The sequence below is a fragment of the Chaetodon trifascialis genome, chromosome 3, assembly GCF_039877785.1.
Source record: "Chaetodon trifascialis isolate fChaTrf1 chromosome 3, fChaTrf1.hap1, whole genome shotgun sequence".
In the NCBI taxonomy this organism is placed as follows: domain Eukaryota; kingdom Metazoa; phylum Chordata; class Actinopteri; order Chaetodontiformes; family Chaetodontidae; genus Chaetodon; species Chaetodon trifascialis.
Genome location: NC_092058.1, coordinates 10,862,567 through 10,884,896, shown reverse-complemented (window position 1 = coordinate 10,884,896; position 22,330 = coordinate 10,862,567). Strand labels below are relative to the sequence as shown.

The following is a 22,330-nucleotide window of genomic DNA, read 5'->3' as shown; positions in this document are numbered from 1 at the left end:
CTGAGGTGCTTTTATTTTCGATCCTCGCAGCACTGCTGTGGTTTAATGAGTCAAAACCAGGGCAGTCTTGGTTAGAGAGTTCAGCCCTCTCTTTACTTGGGCGCTTTCACACTTTTGTCAAGCTGCGGTGGAAGTTGTTTTCTTCATTATAGAATATGGTGTATTTACAGCACGTTTTTTATCCACCTCTGGAACATGTTGCACAACGCCACATATTATCCCGAATGATATATGGACAGAGTAAAATAAAACGGTGCCTCCCAAAAAGAAAATTGCATAAATTCCAAGATGAGAGAGGAATAATTACATACTGACAAAAAAGAAATTTATTGGGCAGTATTGAATTAAATTGAAGTGATGGTTTTACTGCAAAAAAAAATCCTCGCAGTTTAAATCCTCACATTTCAGCTGCAGTCCTTTCATCCTCAACCTGTGTGCAAATATTATATTTGCATTCGAATTTTGACACCGTTATTGAAAGGAAAAGGCGGAGTTATTTTCTGTTTTTCCTCTTGTCAACAAACGCCGTGAAGACCAAAACCAGCAATGTGGGAGTTCATCTTTCACTGCTGTACCTACCTTGTCTGAGGCTGTGCATTCAGACTTAACTTTTAAAAGCAGCCCACAAATAAAACGTTTAATGTCTAAAAAGGCCAAATGTTTTCCTGAAACAGCAGGGCACTGTAGGTTCAGGCAAAGTTGACTCAGAAAGGGACTGAGGGACTATTTTCAGCTGCGGATGAATGCACATTTGATGCTTTCGTTTGCATTTACATTAGCACAGCGTAGGTAGAATTGACTCCAAATGCCCGTGTTCATCGTAATAACGAAACATGTCATGCAGTGCAGCAGTGTGGCTCAGTGATGTTTTTAATAGTCTTTTACTCTGAGGAATAAACCAGATCAGGCTCACATACGACATTTGTTAGCAGGAACGATTCACTGTGAACTTTTCTGTTAACTGTGTTCTTCATCGATTAATTTGCGTGAAACTCTGTGGTACAGCAGTGTATTATAATGTCTTATCCTGAAACAGTAGATAATCTTGCATTTCAAAATAAATTACATTGGGTAAGAAAAGTTGCACATTAAGAAAAAATGATAACAAATGTAAAGGCGTTCTTGGTGTGAATTGTTCCTTATCAATACATGGGATGTTTTTGTGTGAACATCGGTTCACTGTTCGTCAGGCTGCAGCGGTGATCGCTGATAATTGCATGCCGTTGGATCAGATTAGATAGTGCTAGCAGAGTACATGTGATATCAGTTAGTGGATGTCAATCAGGTTCTCGATGCTAATAAAGTTCACGAAATGGAATGCAAATGATGAACTTTATGGTGATCTGACATGCCTCTTGATCTGTTTTGCAGAGATGTCGGACTACATGGACAAAGTGGATCGTTTGAAGTGTCTGGTGCTCAACATGCCTCCTCCAAACCATGACACACTGCAGTTCATGTGTCGCCATCTCAAACGGTGAGAGGGCGGGAGTAAAACCGCACACAGGACCTCTCTGCTCATGTGTTTGCCTTCATCTCTGCTCGTTTCCATTTGTCTGTCCTGAAATGGGCACATTTCATAATGCAGGATATTCCCCCGGGGCATTTCGGCACGAAGGAGTGAACCAGACGCCCTCGCTGGAAAATAAAATCTCCTCACTCATAACTTTTCTTTTTTAAATCTGACCACAAGAGGGGGTCGTTTCCTCGTCATTCTCAGTAATTTTCTGTCGGGGATTCTTTGGCCGAGGCTCTCAGAGTGTGCCAGTGCTGTACCAGGATCACACTGTTGTTAAGTTTGGGTCCCTGTGAAGATGAAAAGCCTGGAGGAAGATGAATGGTGTACAATGTTCTGCGAGCCAGTTCCTTTTACAGTACATAAAATGTGTGTTTTTTACCGCCTATGGTTTTTCCTTCCACTACAGGGGTGAGCGTTCGTGTTCTGAGGCCGATGTTTGTGCCAGGGTGTGGTGGGCCCCATGAATTTGTCAGCTCGGTGTCTTTCTCTCATTTTCTCCCCGCTGTCATTCCTTTCCCCCCTCGCTCTGGTTCTCATTTATTATCTCCTCGCCCAATCACCCCCCCTCCCCTCCCCTCCCCTCCTCTCCTGCTCTCTCGCTACCTTTGTTTCCTTACTTCCTTTTCATTCTCTTCCTTCTTTTCTTTATATTCTCCCTTTCCTCTTCCTCTCTTCTTCCTCCTCTTTCTATCCCTCTCTCCTTTTTTTTCCTCCCTCCTCCTCCTCCCTCCGCCTTCCCTCCGCTCTCCTCCTTGCCTCGAAGGTCCCATGGGAGCCTTGTGGTTCGTCTGCTGGAAGGCATACCAACACTACCGCCGCCACCACTGGAACCTCTCTCTTTTCTCTCTCTTCGCCCTCTCACTCGCTTGCTCCTTTTTTTCCTCTTCCCTCTCCTCTCTCTCTCTCTCTCCCTTTTTTCTTCCTCTCTTTTTAATGTGGAAGTTTTGAGCAATTGCTGGCTGCTTCTGTGGCTTGGTGGGAATGGCATTTTTAGAAGAATGCCTCATGCTGTGGCTTCAATCCATTCCTGAGTCCCCCCCAATCACACACACACACACTCAAACACACCAACATAGGTGGATACAGGCGGAGGATTTCGACACTTATGTGCACAAGTCTGCATTGTAAAATGCAGATAACGTGAACTTGCATGCGAAAACAAGATGTCACTGGTGGATGCACAAATGCTTTAAGTTACGGTCCTGAGTTTGTAAGAACTATAAAGATGTCACATGCTAACCGCAAGCATGAAGCTGTACGGGCAGTTAGCAGTCATCTATATGCCTGCAGTCCCAGTGATGAATTCAAACAATATGCAAGTCAGTTTTGGAACCCATGGGCTATTGTCTGATGGCGGTTTAGCCTCTGGGGACAGCGGCCAGTGTTTCGGGGTTTCCAGTGTATCCAGTGGATATCCGGATAACAGATATCCAGACCAAGACTTCCTCTTCCACGTGCTGGTCATTATTTATCATAATTATATGATTGGCAACTTCACTTTCAAATTCCCAACAACTCAACATTTGGGCTAATCTCTATAAATGGATGCAGAAAAAAAAGCTTGCATAAAGCTAAATCATTGTCAGATAATCAGTGTGGTCAATTTCGGCCAGTGTGTTCCGCCTTTTTGTTTACCTGCATGCAGCCAAAGCATGCCCCAACGTGATTGGTCACTACTACTCTGACTGCAAATGGAAACGCTGCTTCTGATACCAAAAACCTTGTCCCTTGCCTGCAGATTCTGCATTCATATGCAGATATCTGTTTGTGGAGATGAGCGCACATGCTAGCAGCTCTGTTAGGCTGTACTTAGGCACAGCGTTGCTTTGAGCTAATTGCTAAAGTCAGCGTGCTAATGTGCTCATTTTGACAAGACTAACATGACAATGTTCAGCAGGTAGAGTAGTGTTAGCATGCTAGTATTTGCTAATTAGCCCTGAACACTTTAAACCACAAATGTCGGTCTCATGGTGCTTGAAGAAATGTCAGCGGACCACAAAAGTCGTCAGGGTACATCATGTGAGGACCGAAACTTCATGGCAGTTCATCAAATGGTTGCTATTTAAATCCAGACCAAAGTGGTGGACCGACCAACAGTACCATCGTTATAACTACTGTGCTAGTGAGACAAGAAAATGTAACTCCAAAATCTTATGTCAGGAGTCAGTTTTTGTGTTTATTCTTTAATTTGTGTTGATACTTTAGATGATCAGTTCCTCTCTGTCTGTCCTGTCTCTCTGCAGAGTGTTGGAGCGTTCAGACATCAACCGAATGACCACCCAGAACATCGGCATCGTGTTCGGGCCGACCCTGATGCGCCCGGAGCGGGACAATGGCAACATGGCAGTGAATATGGTTTACCAGAACCAGGCAGTGGAGCTCATCCTCAGCGAGTTTGACCACATCTTTGGAACACGAGGCCCCTCGTGATCTTTTCGGACAGAGGGGGTTCAAAAAGCTCCTCCAGATCAGACGAAAGCACAAGTAGTGCAGCATTTGTCCTCTTTGCCTGTTGACTCATGTGGTGTAAAATGGATTTCACATCAAAAGATAATTACGGGGTAAAAAGAACCAGGACAGAAAGCTGCTAATCATGACATCTGGCCTCCATATAAAGCCATGTTAAAACAATAATAGTAAAACAAACCAATTTTAGCTGCAATACATGTGTCTTTGCCTGCAGATGTGGAGCCCTGCCCCGGTGTTCTTTGCGGCTGGAACAGACGCCTCCATGTCACTTTTCCTTGATGTTTCAGACCTGATCAGGATAAATGAAAGCCATACAAGTGATAAATCTCCTGCAGCCGGTCCAGCTAGCTGAGTATTAATCAGTTATTTATCAAAGAAGGATGTGTCTTAATGTAGCACTGAAACAAAACTCAGCAGAACCATCTCACTGTGAAAACACATGCACCAGCACCTCTTGCAGCAAGAATGGACAGATCCCACCTGTAGCAGTGGATAGCGTGGACATACTGTAAAATATGCAAACAAGCAGAAAGCAAGCTGGGCGTGTAAATGTGCCCACATCTCCTCTGAAGTTATACAGTATTTAGATGAAGAGTTTCGGTTAATTTCAGACTTCAGAGTTGAAGCCCAACGGGGAACTCTTCATAGATTAAAGTTTCAGTGATGGGATTAATGTGCCAAGAGGGCAGAAAATGTTCCTTTGTACCAAATAGTCCTTTTTAGTGCGTAGACCTTCAGAGCTTCCCTACTTGTACAAAATTTGGATCTGTCTTCTATTTTTGTTAGTGCAAACCCCTCAGATTAAGTTAAAAATACGAAATTGTACATATGTGAAATACTGTCTTTGTCAACTCATAGCACTTTGCATACAGTGTGTAACCTAAACATGACATATTAGCCAAATTCAAACTGATACTTGTAAAGTTAACTGTGTGTCGTTCGGATGTCACTTGGGCCTGATTGTTAACTCTCCTGCAATAAAAAGTGAACCAACTGATTCGATCTTTTTTGTGACATTTGCTCAGGATGTGTCTGTCAGGTTGTTTATACTGAGCGATGGGTTGCGTGAGAGATAGTAGAAGTGTGTGGAGGTATGTGGGCCTCAGAGACGCGGCGGGCGGAGGCATCCCCTGTGATTGGTGCAAATGCTGCTTTTAATAACAGAACAAAAGAGGAACTGGAAATGCATATGTTTAAAAAATGTGGATTTTCCCCCAAAACCCTCTCACTCTCTCACTCTGTGGCTTTGGTAATTTTATATTGGCTGTGGGTTTGGCAAAAGACAAAAAAGAGCAGAAAAGAGGCACAGGGGGGAGTGGGAGGTGGGGGGTAGTGGGTTGGGTTCATAGCTCATAGATTTTGCAAAGTTTTATTAGATGTATTTATTCATTTTTATGTTCGTATTATTTCAAGTCCTGTGAGTGCGTGGGGAGGGGCCACAACAATGTGTGGCTGATTGATCATCTGAACTTTTGATCACTGGGTGCATTTCCAAGGCCACGCTTTTATTTGATTGACGCAGAAATATTTTCTACTTCAATAGACAACCGCATTTGTTTATTTGATCCAAATGCATGTATGCACATAGTCATCACAGTTTATACATTCATCCCTCAGTCAGTATTGCAGTTACCAGGTTTCTGTCTGGTCGTCTGACGTCCCAGAGCTTCCTCGCCTTTGATTGAATGTTTCCATTTTTCACATTATGGAAGGAAAATTTGACACCCTGAAAACATTCATTATGTATTTTACCGTGTGTTAAAGTCTCTCTCCCGATCCTCAAACTGAAAAAAAGGGGCTTTTTTGTCAATAAAAACCGTGGCATTAAACTGCTGTAGACTCTAGCTCTGTTTTATTTCGCTTGGTGTGATGGTGCTAATCACTCCCTAAAATAGAGCCAGTTCATCAGACACACAGTCAAACACTCCTCCCTCTTAATCAGCAGTGTGTTGGCAGTGAAAGCCAAACACTATTACCTCATCTTTTAATACTGCTCTTTCTTTCTTTGACTTCTTAATGATGGTACTCTGAATACTCCCTAATGAAGTTAAAAATACAGATATATCAACTGTGCTTCCGGATGATAGGCATTGTAGTCGAACAAGCAGCCATTACTTCACATGCAGGCAAAAGAGCAGAAGTGCTGCAAACTTTGGGCAAAGTTTGCTTACAACAACAGATTTTTGATGTATGAACTGATGAAATGTAACAACCAGACATTCATTCAAAACCATTTTGCATCTGTAGGTGGTTATTTTGTTTGCTGCAACTCTGAAACAAAATGTTTTTAAGTATGTGTAAGTATTTATTAATATTCATGGAAGTAAGAGAATGAGAAGTTTGATTCATCAGTTACATGTTTTTCATCTAAAACTGGTTTAATTTTCACAGTCCAAATCTAAATGAGCCGCTTAAGAGCGTGTACTTTACCGCCATGGCCAGCTCTATGTGAGTGAATCTATACATGTGACAGCATATGGCATTTTTGTGTCTGTATATCACAGCTTTGATCTTTTGTGAACTTGTGTAATTCGTTTCCTTGGGGAGGAGAGAAAAGTGTGTCGATGGTGAATCACTTTCAAACTGGATGGAAATCAGTGTCTTCCTCAAAGACTGCAGTAATGGCTATAATGGCTATAATGGCTAACAGGCCAAGCCACCTGGCCTTGGCCTTGTTGCTCTACTTTGACGAACAGTTTCTCCACCCACCAGGGAAATACATCTGTAGCTGCGTTCATTCTTCATAGACAGGCCTGCTCGCTGTCTCGTACGGTGAATCGAAACTTAAATATGCTCACCACCCAATCTGACAGCTTGTTGCTCATGGATGGGACTTGCAGCATGATGCAAGTGATGCCGATACAGAGTTGCCGTCTGACTGTGGTGATTTCTGTGCACCACAAATATAAGTCAAGGCAGTTAAATGTCATCTTACTCACTGTCAAGCCCCAAGCCAACCGACTTATCAGAAAAATGGTTGGCTATGGTTGACTAAATGCTCTGATGCATGGCACCCACAACTTTCTGACCTGCGTCACTCATGCATGGTTTGTTACAGTTAGCGGAGTGTTTACTCAGCGTACCGTTAAACCTAAAGCTCAGTGAAATACCAGCAGTGATCATTTTATTTCCCTCCTTTGAAATTACTTAATAATTTACTCCATTTCATAGCTACTGGAAGAAAATTGGCTCGAAATCATCACAGTTAAACCTTGTAGGGTTGATATATATTACACCCTCAGCAAGAGGTTTTAAGTTAACTGAGAGGAAAATGATGATCTAATTAGAGAAATCAACAAACTGCAAGAGTCTGGTGACAAAGTATATACAATTTTATTACAAATATCCACAAACATGCAAAAAATACACAGAAAAAGTTGATACAAAAAGTCGGTGCCAGTAAAAGATGTAAAAAAAAAACAAAAAAAACACTGCTTGTTGTAAAAAAAGTGCGCAGATGCAAAGTGAAAGTAAACCAGTTTTTTCCTATTTTTTTGCCACAGAAATAACAGGTAAGGAACTATGCAAGAGCAGAGCGGCAGTTAGTGTGTCACATATGCATATCTTTGGTGATAAACACACACACACACACACACATTATGACCAAGAAGTGTCTCTGGCACATGGTATGCATGAGTGCCACAAGCTTAGTCACACCTCATGCACCACCGTCTTATCTCGTTGTACCAAGGCTTTGTCGGATTACTCACAGTGTTTGAGTACATCTGAGGCACTTTTCGCATTGACTACTCTGCAGTCAGAAAGAGGAAGTTGAAAGCTGATGCATGTGTCCTGAGACTTGACCCTCTCGCCAAACCTCAACAGACAGCCCAAAACGTGTGACACACATCGTTCCGGTGGTGTGAAAATAGGCTCTGTCACATGTCAATTATTACGAGAAATAGGAGATATTTTAGCAGTGAATGAAGCAGCTCCATGTGATTATTACACAAACAGTGAGACAGTGCGAGTTTTATTTGCTCCCTCAAAGGCAAAAAGCCCAGAGTCTTACTTCATCTTGTGCCCCTTTCAACCTCCCACACAGAAATGCAGAAATGACCGTCCTCTGGCAAGGCTTACAGTTAAAAAGGTGCAGTCCACTGCTTCTTGTTTAAGAAATAAATAACCACCTTCCAGTTCTTCCTCTTTTCACTGCTTGCTCTAAACAACTAAATGGATTGCTGATGAGTTAAAGCCACTGTGCACCATAGTTGAGAAGAGATGAGCTGGTTGTACTTTGTGTTTTCACAGCATGAATGATTAAAGTTCTGGCAGCAAATACTTGTACATAGTTCTCACTGGCTTTGGGACAAAGTAATAGCTGCATGTGTGTATTTTCATTTAAAACATTTTACAAGTTATTGTTCATTTCTTGAAAAAGAGGTAAAGATTTGGTTCAAATAATACCACAGGATAATGAAAAATTAATGTCACTTGCATTATTCGGAGGAATAAATATACTAACTGAGTATCAGGCTATATCTGTAACATTTACCCTCTAACAGGTGTCTACTGTTACCTGGCAGCTTAAGGTAACAGTAGACATCTTTCCATCCCGCAGTCGATCCTGCAAACATTTCCTTCAGGGCCTGCTTTCTTAACCCGCTCACTGGTGTGCATCTACTTGTGAACAGTTGCAATGTTTCAAGCAAAGTTAAAAAAAAAAAATCATCTGGATCCTGGATGTAAAAATACAAAGGCCTCTGCTTTATGGGTTGTGCAACAGTCAGCAGCAGCAAGCATATAATAAGTGAGACATCTGGATATGTGAAATGACCTCAGACGAGTCAACTCAAACGTTTTAGCTGTCCTGATGAAAAAAAAAAAAACAATTAAAAGAACAAAACGAATCAAACACTGCATTTACATCAAGTCTATGTTGCATGATAAAATACTGTATGATCACATATATTTTGTTTTTATGGCTTCATCCATTTTAAGGCCATCTATGCTTTGGCAGTTCGGTGATTTTCTTCATGTTGTAAAATGAGTAAAAAATGTCAGCGGAGCTGAATATATGAGAGAGAAAATGTATCAAAAGTCTTAATATATATAATATATGCATTGTAGTGGCTTGTTAAAGTCACCTTAAGTTTTTATTCTGGGTAAATCTGTTATATCCAGGCTCAGTTCACATTTGTCCAAGTCTCCATTCTGCTCCTCAGTGTCCCCGTCCCAGAACTGTCTCTCTGCACTGTCAATATGTTTTCCCACATCATAACCGTTTCTCTCATTCTGCACTCCATTCTCCGCTGTTGGTGATTCTTGGATGGTGCCACCTCCCAGCTCCTCTGCTGCCCCTGACAAGCTCAGATGTGACTCCTCCATGTGACCATCACTGACTCCTGCCTCTTTATCTTCCTCCTCTTCCTCCTCCTCCTTAAGGGCCTCTGCAGCTCCATCCAGACTGGAATCACTGAGGAAAGAGTGCGGGGTTTGGGTATCCTCCATGGACAGAGGGGTCTCATCAGCGAGGCGGCCACCGAGACTGTTGCCTGCCCCTGGGGTAAGTGGCATCTCCTCCTGGTCCTGGTCTGGATCCTGGTCTTTGCTGCAGTAAGCGTAGCGGTGATTCATGTGTTGGGAGTACGAGCCGGAGTGAGAGAAGCGTTTGCCGCACTTGTCACATTGGTAGGGTTTCTCTCCAGAGTGCAGTCGGCTGTGCTCGATCAGATGGTGCTTATGCTTGAAGGCCTTGTTGCAGATCTTGCACTCATGAGGACGCTTGCCTGTAATAAATACAGAGAAATTATTTCTAATGTCCTACACAAAAAAATCTATAATAGAAAAGACTTAATATACTGGAATATATATACTGTACTTTCTTCGTCATAAACAGTTTTAAAGAAACAGTTTTACATTTCTGATATCATTCCCGGTAAGATGAATCACCAGCAGCCGATTAGCTTAGCACAAAGAATGTAAACAAGGGAAAACAGCTAGCCTGGCTCCGTCCAGAGGTAACAAAATCCACCTACCAGCATCTCTAAAGCTCACTAATTAACACCTCATACAGTCTCTAATTTGCTCCGACAAAAGCCAGAATGTAAAAACCACAAGCTGTGGTTTTCTGTAAGTGTTTAGGTCGATTTTTACACTTTGTTTTTGTGCATATTAAAGTAGGGGTGAGTCATTCTGGAGGAAGATTGTTGATATTGCCATCTCTCTTCCTTCACAATGCAATTAGACGACCACGCCAGATTTACCGCCCCCCCCCCCCCCCCCCCCCCCCCCCCTTTGCTGATTGCCTGGAACAGTGTGGTGTGCCTTGGACTGAGTCGCTTTGTTTGTTTCCCATTCACAGAGCCAGGCCTGTGTACAAAAAACAGATTTGACCAGAGGAGATATGCTGAATGTGAAATTGATCAAATATCTCCTCATGGTCAGCCAGCTTCTGTGTGTGTGTGCTTCAATCTTTCAAACAATCTTTCACCAGAAGGACTCACTCCTTCACCTTTGAACACCTTCCATCATGTGAGTTAGTGAGCTTCAGAGGTGTTGGCAGGCTAGCTGTTTCCCCTTGTTGCCAGCCTTTATGCTAAGCTATCTTTATGCTAAGCTGCTTATGGTAGCTTTGTACTTACCATGCAGATATGAGAAATCAATAAGCAAATTACCACGCTCACACTACAGACCTGTGTGCTCGTATTTGTGTCGGAGCAAAGAGCTGCTCTTCTGAAAGGTTTTTTCACAAATGTCACAAGCGTAAAGCCCTTCGTCTGTCTTCTTCAGTCTTTTCCTCCCTGGCCCTCCTTCTCCATCCAGTCCTTCATCCATGAGAGAGAGGTAGTCCAGGGCTCCACGACTTAGCACCTCACCCTACAGAGGAAGCATGAAATTTGTAATTATTGTTCTAATTCTGCACATCCTTACATTAATATAATCAGAGATATTGATGTGTACATATATTAATTTTGAGGCTGTTCTTCAGTAACCGTATAATTCTGTCAAACAAACCTGAAAGAGAAGCCTTACTCACCATGAGAGCTTGCCTCTCCTGGTGGATCTTTTTCAGCGTCGCCTCTGCGTCTGCATCCATCATGTAAGCCAAAGGAGAGAGAAACCCAGGGCTGCTTGCTGGCTGGCTGAATGGAATCGCTGTGATACCATCATGCCCTGAAAGCCCTAAACCTGACTGGTTGAAGATAGGAAATCCATTGTATAAGGAACCTGCAAACACAGGAGCTCCAGCCCCGCTGTAGACCGGGTGGTGGTGAAGGGGTAGATGTGAACTGGGGCTTGGCCTCCTCAGCTGCTGGGTCCCAAGCTCTCTCCTCTCTCCTCTGGATGAGTTGCCATTTACAGTTTTGTTTCTCCCCTCTTGGTCTGAGAGCTGCTTGGGCAGGGAGAGATCCAGAGGTTCACTCTGTGAACCGAGGCTGCCGGTCTGGTTCTGAGGGGAGGAAAGTTCAGGGGGACAGCTGGTGAGGTCGAGGCAGACCGGAGAACTGAAACCTGAAGAGGGAACTCTCCTTCTGGCTCGAGGTGATGACAAATCTGGGGAGTGGTTGATTGGTTGGCTTGGGCTTCCCTTCTCCTGGCGGGACCAGTAGGCTCGTGAGGGCAGAGCATCGTGGTGGGGCTGTGGGGGAGAGTGCATTGCGACCAAAAGCTGCTGCTGTGCAGAGTGCCAGCTGGGCTTCTGTGATGGCGATTTGCTTCCAGAGAGGCCGTTGGTTACCTCACTCAGTTTGCTGTTCTCCGGTTGGAGGGCAGATCTGGGGAAGAATATGGGTGACGAGGGGTAGTCTTTGCCATGAAGACCCTCAGGCACCTCCACTGCCTCTCGGTTCATCTTACAAAGGTAGCGCTCATGCTGCAGGAGCACCGCCACATTGGGGAAAAGCTGGGAGCACCAGCGACATGTCACCCCAAGCACACCTCTCTCCCCTTCGCCTGAGCCCACTACCTCTCTCCGCCTGTCAGGTGACACCTTCCTGTCAGGCCCCCCTCCGTTGTAAATCACCCTTCTTTCCTCCATTGCAGCTCCACGTCCTCCTTCTCTCTCCATCTCCTCATCTTTCTTCTCCTCCCTGTGAAGCATCTCCTGCAGCATCTGTTCAAACTTGGTCCCAGAGTGCAGATAAGGCAGCAGGGTGGTCCCTTTCAGTATACTGGCCCTCAGAGAGAGTTCTGCAGAGGGGTCCCAAAGCCGAGCTAGATCCGAAGCTCTGGGGAAGCCCGTGGGGTTGTGGTGGGGGCCCTGCAGTGAAAGCTGGTGAGGATCTTCCGGTACTCGACCCAGGGGCCTGGAATTTTCTTGAGTCTGTGAAGCCACCAGAGAGCCCTTGTCATTACTGTTTCTCCCCCCGCCTGCAGAGGGAGATGTTGGAAATGAGTGGTGGTAGGAGCTTTGGCTATGTCCATTAAATGCACTGCTGGCTCCTCCTGTGTTTCCTCCATTTCCTCCACCACTCAGGCACTTTTTGCTGCTTAAGTGTGAGCTGTAGGAACCAGAGTGCGAGAAACGCTTCTTGCAGTTGGAGCACTCGTAGGGTTTCTCACCTAAAGGATGACACACAGACAGGACATGTTCGTCAAAAGATGCTGGGTTGAAAGTGCCTTCAACTCGGTGTGATCCTTTCACATTTTTCACAATTCTCTTGTCCTTCCATGAATTATTTTAACTTGCTCTCTTTCAACACATCAAATTAGGTATAATTTCATACCACACGATAAGTAAGGGTTACAGATACAGTGGAAACAATAGCAAATTGATGGGTGAGTACAACTGTTTTGATGTTATTTTGTCTCACCGCTGTGGATGCGGAGATGCTCTTTGAGGTGGTGTTTGTACTTGAATGCTTTCCCACACTGCAGACATTTGAACTTCCTGGTCTCCATGGCTTGATCCAAAGTGATGGCACTCTAGGACAATAGGACATTGTTATTAGTTTTAGAATACGACATATTCAGGGTGTCAGTTTTATCAACACAAAGTTACAATTAAATAAACTTTAGTAACACTTAATAAGCACCACACAATATAGCTATGATATTTTGGCCTGGTTGCTGTTGTGAAAAGTTTTCCTGCTGTCTGTGTGTATCTCACCTTGTCCTGCATTTGGTTGTGAAGTGCCAGGTGCCGCTCCATCTGTGCCCTAAGTGTGGCAGTGTATCCACATAGGGGACAGGCCATGGGGCCCCCCTCCCGCTCCTGACAGTACTTGATATGGTCCCTAAAAGTCGTTCCTCGCTGATACATCCTGTGGCAGAAAGGACAGGCCTGCTGGGTCCTTCCTGCATCTGGAGTCCAAAGAGAGGTGACATTTCATTTCATTTCATTTCATTTCATTTCATTTCATTTCATTTCAATTCAATTCAATTCAATTCAATTCAATTCAATTCAATTCAATTCAATTTTCCTTTATTAGTCCCACGAGGGGAAATACCAATATACAGCAGCATCAATAAAGTGTATAAAGTATTAGAATTAGTAGTATTTTTAATATTATTAGTATTTTAAACCGTATTTTAGACCATTATAATTTTCAGACATTCACCGAATATATCCATCCATCCATCCATCCATCCATCCATCCATCCATCCATCCATCCATCCTATAAACCATTTACCATGTTCAGGGTTGCTTCTCAGAAAAACACTAGAACTATCCGATATGTGACGTATCACAGCTGTTTGCTGTCAGCCCGCAGCTGAGCGGTTCATCAGAACTAATAACATGCTGCCTGGCTCAAGACACTTCATATTAAATACCATCGCAGCTGTTCCCTCGTTGCCCTACCTGCTCTCTCAGGTGAGTGGTGCTGAGCTCCTGGTGACCAGATGGCAGGTGGCAGCTCATCATGCCCGCTGCTTGGGTGGTACACAGCCGCCATGCCATTGTGGTTCAGATGGTCCAAGAGACTGGCTGAGGTAGAGGCCTTCCTCAAGTGGGCCAGAAATTCAAAGTGGGCCAGGTCCTCCAAGGCATTCTGGGAGTCTGAGTTCTTACCTGGGAACAGTTAAAATACACAGAGGAAGTGAAATATCCACAAAAAGAAATAAAAAAAACAAACAAACAGACATTAGCTCTGTCTGGCATTTTTACATGCACACACTCGCCCATCTCAGTTACATTTGCTGGAAAATGTTAGTATTGCTACAGGGCTCTTTTTTCCTTCATTTAATGGGCTAAAAGTGAAATAAAAATTCTGGCAACAAGGCAACGCAGCATAAAAACTATGACAATAAATACAACCCTGATTCCCAAAAAGCTGGGACGCTGTGTAAAACATAAATAAAAACAGAACATGATCATTCACAAATGACCTGTGTTTACAGTTTCACAAAGTGTTCCTGAGACCATGTACTAATGTCCTTTATCCAATCATGTGTTCACAAAGTGGTGAACCTCGCTCCACCCTCACTTGTGAACCACTGAGCCTTTCCATGATGCCCCTTTCATACCCAACCATGATGCTATCACCTGTTTACCTGTGGAATGATCCAAACAGGTGTTTTTGGAGCGTTCCACATCTTTTCCAGTCTTTAGTTGGTCCTGAACCAACTTCAAATTCAGAATAAACATATGAGGTAAGACATTAAATATATTGTGTTTGCACTGTTTTCAATTGAGAATATGTCAAAACTCATTAGCAAATTATCACATTCTGTTTTATTTACGCTTTACACAACATCCTGTTTTTGGAATCAGGATCGTACAAGACAGACAACAACAAAAAAAATCGAGAAAGAGTCACACACTGCGCAAAAGAGCATAAACACTATCCACTTCTCACGCTTAATATTTAGCATTCCTACGTACTCTCTCCTCGGACTGGTTTGTCTACGAGCCTTTTTAAAAAAAAAAACATTTTTAAAGCTGCTGTTTCACTTTCATGTACTATGTGTAAAATCAAATTCTTGAAAGAGGGATTTGCTCTCTGGCTTTGTGTGAACGTACATGCCTTGTTCATATATTCATATATACATTTATGTGTGTAAATGTGTGTGTGTGTGTGTGTGTGTGTGTGTGTGTGTGCAGGGGGAGTGGGAATGAATTATGACACTGTGCAACTGAATATAATGGAGCTAAATTGTTTACTTGAAGACTGACAGATAAAACAATATACTCAGGGAACTAGCTGGCCAGATATGAAACTAGATTTTAAGAATTCTTCCTCATTCGTGCCCTTGAGAGCAGTGACAGGCAGGCAGACAGAGAAAGCCACGAGAAGGGGAGAGGACGCCTCCTATCACGAATCAAGCCAGTCAGCTTACAGCGACTTTGGGGAAGATTTTTCAAATGTTTGCAGATGTTGGCATATTTCGAGCTGTTTTTTATGTGGTGAGGGGAAGAGCCTGCGCGGTTGAGTGTTGTAAAAACTCAGCTTTGCCTTCATCAGGCAAGGCCAAATCACACGAGGCGAGGGAGCTAAGTGATTGTTAGTAGGCAAGCCGCGTGAGCCTTTGATCTCTCCTAAATAAAAGGGAAAGCCTCACGTCGCGCAGTGCTGATTTCAGTACCGTAACGTCACCTCTTTGATGCATGGAAATATTGTGACATTGTGTGGGATGAGTTCTTTTGTCATGCTTTCAGAAGGCTGCCTTTTCAAAGAGAAGAGTGAAAAAAAGGAACAGCTTGTAGGGAAGGCATGGTTTCACAAGGAGCTGATATGAAGGTGTATCTAGAGGGCTCTGAGAGGCATCATGAGACTGGAGGAGTCTTGCGTCAGAAAAAGAAATGTAAACTTGTTTACACTTACAGTAGCGCCACACACAGCATTCTCACACTGTGTATACGTATTGCATTTCACACTGAATTGCTACCTCCTTGGCCAGGCCTTAAATCTTGAGAAACAAATACAGCGAAAGGTTTACAATAAGACAGAGTTATGCTTTAGTGTATAACTCACAGTACATCCTCAGAGGCTCCTGGTCTCTGTCCCTGTCAGTGGCGGATGCGGTGGTGGCGTCCTCCGCGGCCTCGGCCTCCGGCTCCACCTGCCCCCAGTAGTTCCTGCTGCCGGGGCTGAGGCTGTGCGGCCGCGTGGAGCGAGCTGGGCTGCCAGGCTCCTCCGTCCCCTCGCTAGGCGTCAGGCTTGTCTTGTCCAGGCTCTCCTGGCAGTCCTGGGGCTCCAGGCTCCACACGCCAACCTCATCCTCCCCCTCAGATCCCAGTGAACTCACTTGCTCAGCATCCACTGCGAGAAGGAGAGAAAAAGAAATGAAATTTGAGGAGAGACAAAAGAAGCTGGCTCAGGCTGACGAGTCGTGTTTTAAGCAGACTGTGTGATTTGGAATACTTTATTTTAATTTTAAATATGTTAAGAATCAAGATATCATGAACATCGGTCCTGTGGTGTCCAAACAAGCTGTATTTTGGACATGATTTAAAATGTGATAGATGTGTTTCGTATCATTTCGGATGGCATTTAGGTGGTTGAGCTGCAGATTATTAACAAACCAAAGGCAATGCTACATCATTTTAATGGACATGTCAAGAACTGAAAGCGAGTACAGGGAAAAACCAACCAGAAATTAAAAAATGTTCTCTAAATTTTAAACTATATCTTACAAGATGTTTAAATAAAAAAGAATAACTGTATTATTATTTGCTTTCATTTCTCTGTTCATCTGAACCACGCTGATTACAAGACAGTTTTAATGCTGTGTAAAACATAAATAAAACAGAGTGTGATGATTTGCTAATCCTTTTTGACATGTGCTCAAATTAAAACAGTACAAAGACAATATATTTAATATTTGACTTCATCAGCATTGATTTTTGTAAATATCTGCTTGTTCTGAATTTGATGCAGCAGCATGCTTCAAACAAGTTGGGACAGGAGCAACAAACAGGAGCAACAAAAGACAAAACACCTGTTTCACGTTCCACAGGTAATCAGACTGATTGGTAACAGGTGATAGGATCATGATTGGGTATGAAAGAGGCATCCTGGAAAGGCTCAGGCCTTCACAAGCAAGGATAGAGAGAGGTTCACCACTTTGTGAACGCATGATTGTATAAAGAATATTACTGCATGGGCTCAGGAACACTTTGTGAATGCCTGCGTCCTGCATTTTATTTATGTTTTACACAGTGTCCCAAAATTTTTGCAATTGGTTGTATTTCAGTTTTGTTCCTCTCTGAGCAAGAGGAATGAAACTGTCTTCATGCAAAGTTGTTCCATGTGTTTCTTATCAGATATTTTTATGGCTTTGTGTGGATTAGGTTCGATAAAAGCAGACTCAGCATGCAACATACACGTTTGTGCAAAGGAGACCCAGTTCTGAGAAAGAAACCTTCCAACTAGAATCTTTAACTGAGCTTTCTCCACAATATAAAACTAAAGACACAGAAATATTAAGAAAGTATTAAGAGTCATTTCTGATCAAGTTCAGTGTAATTTCCGAATAGTTGGTTTTACTCTGACGGTAGTGAGAGTGAAATGTGGCTTCAATTTTAAAACTGAAAATAAATTAAAATACATACATAAATAAAAAATATATCTGTTTAATTATTTTCACGACTGAAAAAAAAACCAAACTTTTTTTTAACTTAGTGACCAAACTTCAATCAAATAAATTACAGCTTGTTTTAATGTTAGAATTAATCATTTATGATGTTCACTGCTTGCCAAATAAAGGGTTCATCATTTTCGGACTTTATCTCTTCACATTTCCCTAGTATCAAATGATAAAACTGAACTAAAACTGTTCATATGTGTAATTGTTCTGAAAGAACATAATTTGTGGAACTGCAGAGAAATCTGTTTTTCTGTCTGAATTCATATTTTTAGCACATGCACGGTGTGTGACTCGCGATGCAGCGGGGATACAGCAGAAGGAAGAAAAAATAAATAACATATTGTAATGTCAAAGTGTACCCTCTGTGCCCAGACTGCAGCTAAACTGGAAAGGCGCATTACTTTTTCCCATGGCAAAGACAATAAATGACAATCACAAACACATGCCTGGGATTTCAGCTGTACGCTCGTATTTCCAAGGCTTTTTCTGAGGACTCTCTGTTTTCCTTTCACTGATTGGCAATATCTAATCACGACCAAGTAATGACCATTTAAGAAGACAAATAGACTCCTCGCCAGCCCCTTTGAAATGTATCATCAGAGAGAGCCAAACCATTGTCGAGGGGGAAGCGTGGACTATGCCAGCATGCAGAGGAGCAGTTCTTCTTTTTGTGTTGTGAAAACGAGGTTTCTGATCAGTATCTGATAAAGGTCAAAGTGCAACATCGCCGTGCTTCTTATTAGTTTTAAATATGTTTTCTTCTTTGGCCTTGAGAGTCTTGGGCCTCTGTTCATCAGATCAGAGCGAAAATAAGGTTTCACAGCTCATTAGATCTCACCAACAGAGTTTATTCATTAAACTGTCAAAACAGCTCTGAGTCACTCTTCAGAGATCTTCTGGGTTTTTTTGAGCTATTCCAAAGACACCCTGACTGGTTGGTGGGCACAATAATTGATGAGTGTTTTCCTTTTAACTCCTCAACACATCCAGTTATGCCCCACAGCTCACAAAGACTGTACACTGGCAGAGGCATTTTTGCAAATCTACCTCATCGACTTTACATCTATAACAGGCACAACAACACGATAACACACACACTCACTCCATTACTGAAAGAGCAAAAGGGGGGTAGTGCTGCTGAGGGGGTGGCCCACAAACACTTAAAACACTTGCGAGTGCGCCTGTACAATTTACGCACCTTCTTCTGATGAGTACATTAGCTAATCTCAAAATGTAACACCTACATGTTTATCTGTATGCATCAGCAAGTTGTGTGTGCTGCCCCGGCACCGTTACCCCCCTGCACAAATGCAAAAGTCTGATTCATCCAAGCCTCTGCTCCATGCAGAGCTGTTCCGCTAACAAGGGGAGGAATGACTTGCTCTTATGGGGGGTGAAATTGGTCATCAAATGATCTTCCGTACAGCAGGCAGCTATGAAGTTATATGGTGTAGTTGAGGTCGATCTATCAGGCCTGCAGGAGTTTCCGGGGATGATAGGACATACCGCTGAGCCTGAAAGGAGCAACAATCTGGTCCGGATTAGCGTCAAATTGGCTCTAATTTTCCCTCCCATGGCAGTGAGTGACACTGAGCCTATATGTGCTGTCATTAAAGTGGCACAGCGCAGGGATGGCTTTCATTATCTGGCCCGCTGATTTATTTATTGGGATAGCGAATGTATCCTTCAAATAGGCCTTTTGTTGTTGGAGCAGGACAGCTGAATCTTTGAACAGTGCAGGAGGTTTGGGATTGCCTGCAAATCCAAGGTACAAAGGAGTTTAAGAGTGATGAATTCGTGCAATGTGCAAGAGCTTTTAGACTGTGTAATTTGTTGGAATACGCTGAACACAAAATACCACACCGTACAGCAGAGTCGAAAGCAGTCCACTGCTATTGTGCATGCACTGTAGTGTGCGTGGGAAGAAAGTGACTCATATCCAGAGAAAGCTAACCGAGCTGTGCTGCATCATGCTTGACAATGTCGATCACTCAGTCTTTTTGGGACAGTTTCTGATGGTTTGACAACAACAGTGTGTTCAGATCAAACGCTGTGGCACTATTTTAATCTGTCTGTCATTCTCCCTGCCTCGTGGTGACTGAAGGGCTGAGAGATTGACAGTCCGCCTTCCATCAGGAGCCCCAAAAAAAAATGATGACCTGCAGTAGTTCTTTTAGTAGGTTTTCCAAAACCAGACAGAGAGGGATGCCTGAATGCATCCATGAGCACAAGTGACACACAGGGAGGGAGAATTTTTACACAACCACATTAACATGCAAACCACACCAAAAAAACAAAAAAAAAAAACAAGTCATATAAGAATAGATAAGAAAAAAAATCATCGCAACATGTCTTTTGCTCCAGCTCACGACAGCACAGAGATAGTTTCAGTGTCGGTCTAATTCTGCTCTGTTTATATCCCAGAGGGCATCTACTGTACAGCGACACGCTAAGCTGCAGTTTATTTTACGATGCACACATGTGATCTGGTATTGACTTAGTAATTATGTGGCTAACTGGTAAGCACGCAATAATTACCTAGAAATTACCTTGTTTGTTTCTTTTGGTTTTAAACGGCAACAAACAAGGCCAGGCCCAATTTACCGCACAATGTAATCGTTACCGTTCTGTTGATTTTTACAATTCAAGATTTTTACATAAAAGCCAGAATAACGGTAATGTAATATTATCAATGCTGTCTCATAGATTTTCTTTCCTTGCATGAAGTAACAGCAACCCAATAAATAAGATCTTATGCAAATATCAGTTAAAGACATTTCAGTAACCAGTAGAAATACTTTTTGAGCTACACCTAAACTGAGCTTTTGTGATACGCTGGAAATTAGAACTATTAAACACACATCATATGCATACCATTAAAATAACTGTTGAATTTACATAGCAAATAAAATCAAGTACAGCACATATTTTTACATCCTGTGTTCAGTTTCAGAATTTAAATACATTTTCCGTTTTTTTAGGTTCTCACTTTTCATTTTCTAATGTCATCGCTTTTTTAAGTTCTACATCAAATCATTTTTTTAAACTGACATATCGATCAAAAGTCTCCAACGAGCCAGAGTAAACGAGCTCCACGTTGCTCTTCAGATGGCATAATGAACCGCATTAAAGTAACATCTGACACATTTCATACGGTGCAAAATGTAGGCAGTAAAACTGTCAGAAACAAGAAGGCACAGTCAGCTGGACAAAAACTTACTGATCCATCATACTTCTGTAAGAGAGCTCCTTGTGATGTCAAAAAACCATGTTTCAAATATTATTTCAAAATCATTTTCTTTTAGTTAATTTCTGAAATAATGCTTCTTCCATGCTGTTGAAGCTCTGATGGTTTCGTGGGTGTCAGAAAGAGCAACACTTGCTATTTTGAACTCTAAACTACAGACTAAATTACCACATGAGGTTCATGGACGCCTACTCGCTAAACAAAGAGCAACGCAGGAAGATGTGTGTATTGTCATTTTACAGTACCTATGAGAGCAGTTCAGAGACGAGGTAAGTCCACAGTCATCTGCAGAGCGCACTCATGTTGACGGCGATGGCCTCTCTTAAAATATATCACTGAAATCAAACATGCCATTTAAACAAAATCTCACTGAGGTAGCTCTCCTAGTCATACCTGCTGTTACTGTCTGACATTCACACGATGAGTCAGGGGAGGACCGCAACCAAGAACAAACACCTCCCACCTGATCTCCTTCATCTTTGCAGAAACTCACACTCTCTCTGTCACAGAGCATGACGGTTCCTTCTGACTACTCTGGTTTGGTTTGGTCTGACCTGCCCAACAACACTGAGAGGGAAAAATCTAATTTTTATCAACCTGTGTTATTGCACATGCACCAAACACGCTCTCATTCCCTGGATATCTTCTGCAACTCCAAAAGAAACAAGAAGATATCATTTCAAAATGTTGTCATCCTCTAAGATCATAGCAGAGTGTGTGATACTGACAATATTTCATAGTGAGTTGAAGTTACTGTACAGAAAACCCGGTGCTTAATTTTCCTCTTGGTGTTTGCTCATTTGGGAATGCGACTCATAATTTCAATTTATCCAAATGTTTTACCGACTATATCATGAATGCTGACAGCAAATTGAGGATTAAATGCTCTAAATTACATGTTAACCAATAGGAATGGTGGTAATGTGATGTTTTGCTGCACTTTTATTGCATTTCTGTGGCCAGAGAAGAGGAAGTGCAAACATTCTTGTCTAATGATGGTGAAAATAACCACAAACACATTGATATGAAAGTCTAAGTCCTAGTTCAATTGATTACAGTCATTTCTTAGCTGGCTGGCAGCAGGCCACACAAAAGTCTGCGAATGGCTGCTGGTGAGAATACATGAGACTGAAACTGTGACACCGTGATGGGGATTATAAAGGTCATATTAGTGAGACGGAAGAGATGCTAAAATGTGATGTGTGGTGCACTTCGTGATTTTGCATTCTTGCAATGTGTTGGGTATACAGAGCTGTGGTGTGTACGTTACAGAAAGGGGGTGAGGAGAGCGAGACAGACGTGCAGAGACACCAGCGCAACAAGACGACAGCCCAGAGGAACAACTATGCGGAAGGAAGGCAGAAAGAAGAAGTGATGGACAAAGAGCGAGATAAAAGATAGACCTAGGAGTGAGGAATTTGAGAATAAAAGGTGAGAGAGGCAGAGAGCAACAGTGTCAAACTGTCCCTGACACAAATCCTCCAAGTGATGTCAAACTGTGAAAAACATGCTGCAGAGGGGAAATTCCCTCAACGCACACACACACACACACACACACACACACACACACACACACACACACACACACACACACACACACACACACACACACACACACACA

The 22,330-nt window shown here is 42.7% G+C and overlaps 2 protein-coding genes across 10 annotated transcripts in view; one reads left to right on the top strand and one right to left on the bottom strand.

Annotated features, from left to right (window-relative positions):
* The window catches only part of arhgap9 (Rho GTPase activating protein 9), a 42,360-nt gene extending 37,379 nt beyond the window's left edge, over positions 1–4,981 (top strand). For 8 of the 9 annotated variants that reach the window (XM_070993215.1, XM_070993207.1, XM_070993199.1 and 5 more), the window contains 2 exons: positions 1,372–1,477; positions 3,763–4,981. In XM_070993215.1, coding sequence (XP_070849316.1) covers positions 1,372–1,477; positions 3,763–3,949 — 293 coding nt within the window. In that variant the 3' untranslated portion in view covers positions 3,950–4,981. The remainder of the gene's footprint in view (positions 1–1,371; positions 1,478–3,762) is intronic. The other variant, XM_070993259.1, reaches the window with a different exon arrangement.
* A 2,322-nt stretch (positions 4,982–7,303) lies between these two features.
* Positions 7,304–22,330, bottom strand: part of LOC139351334 (zinc finger E-box-binding homeobox 2-like) — a 28,759-nt gene continuing 13,732 nt past the window's right edge. Inside the window, exons 2-8 of the mRNA XM_070993178.1 lie at positions 15,848–16,135; positions 13,735–13,944; positions 13,041–13,234; positions 12,745–12,856; positions 10,968–12,493; positions 10,624–10,807; positions 7,304–9,717 (exon numbers count right to left, since the gene is read on the bottom strand). Of these exons, the coding sequence (XP_070849279.1) occupies positions 9,077–9,717; positions 10,624–10,807; positions 10,968–12,493; positions 12,745–12,856; positions 13,041–13,234; positions 13,735–13,944; positions 15,848–16,135 (3,155 nt within the window). The 3' untranslated portion in view covers positions 7,304–9,076. The remainder of the gene's footprint in view (positions 9,718–10,623; positions 10,808–10,967; positions 12,494–12,744; positions 12,857–13,040; positions 13,235–13,734; positions 13,945–15,847; positions 16,136–22,330) is intronic.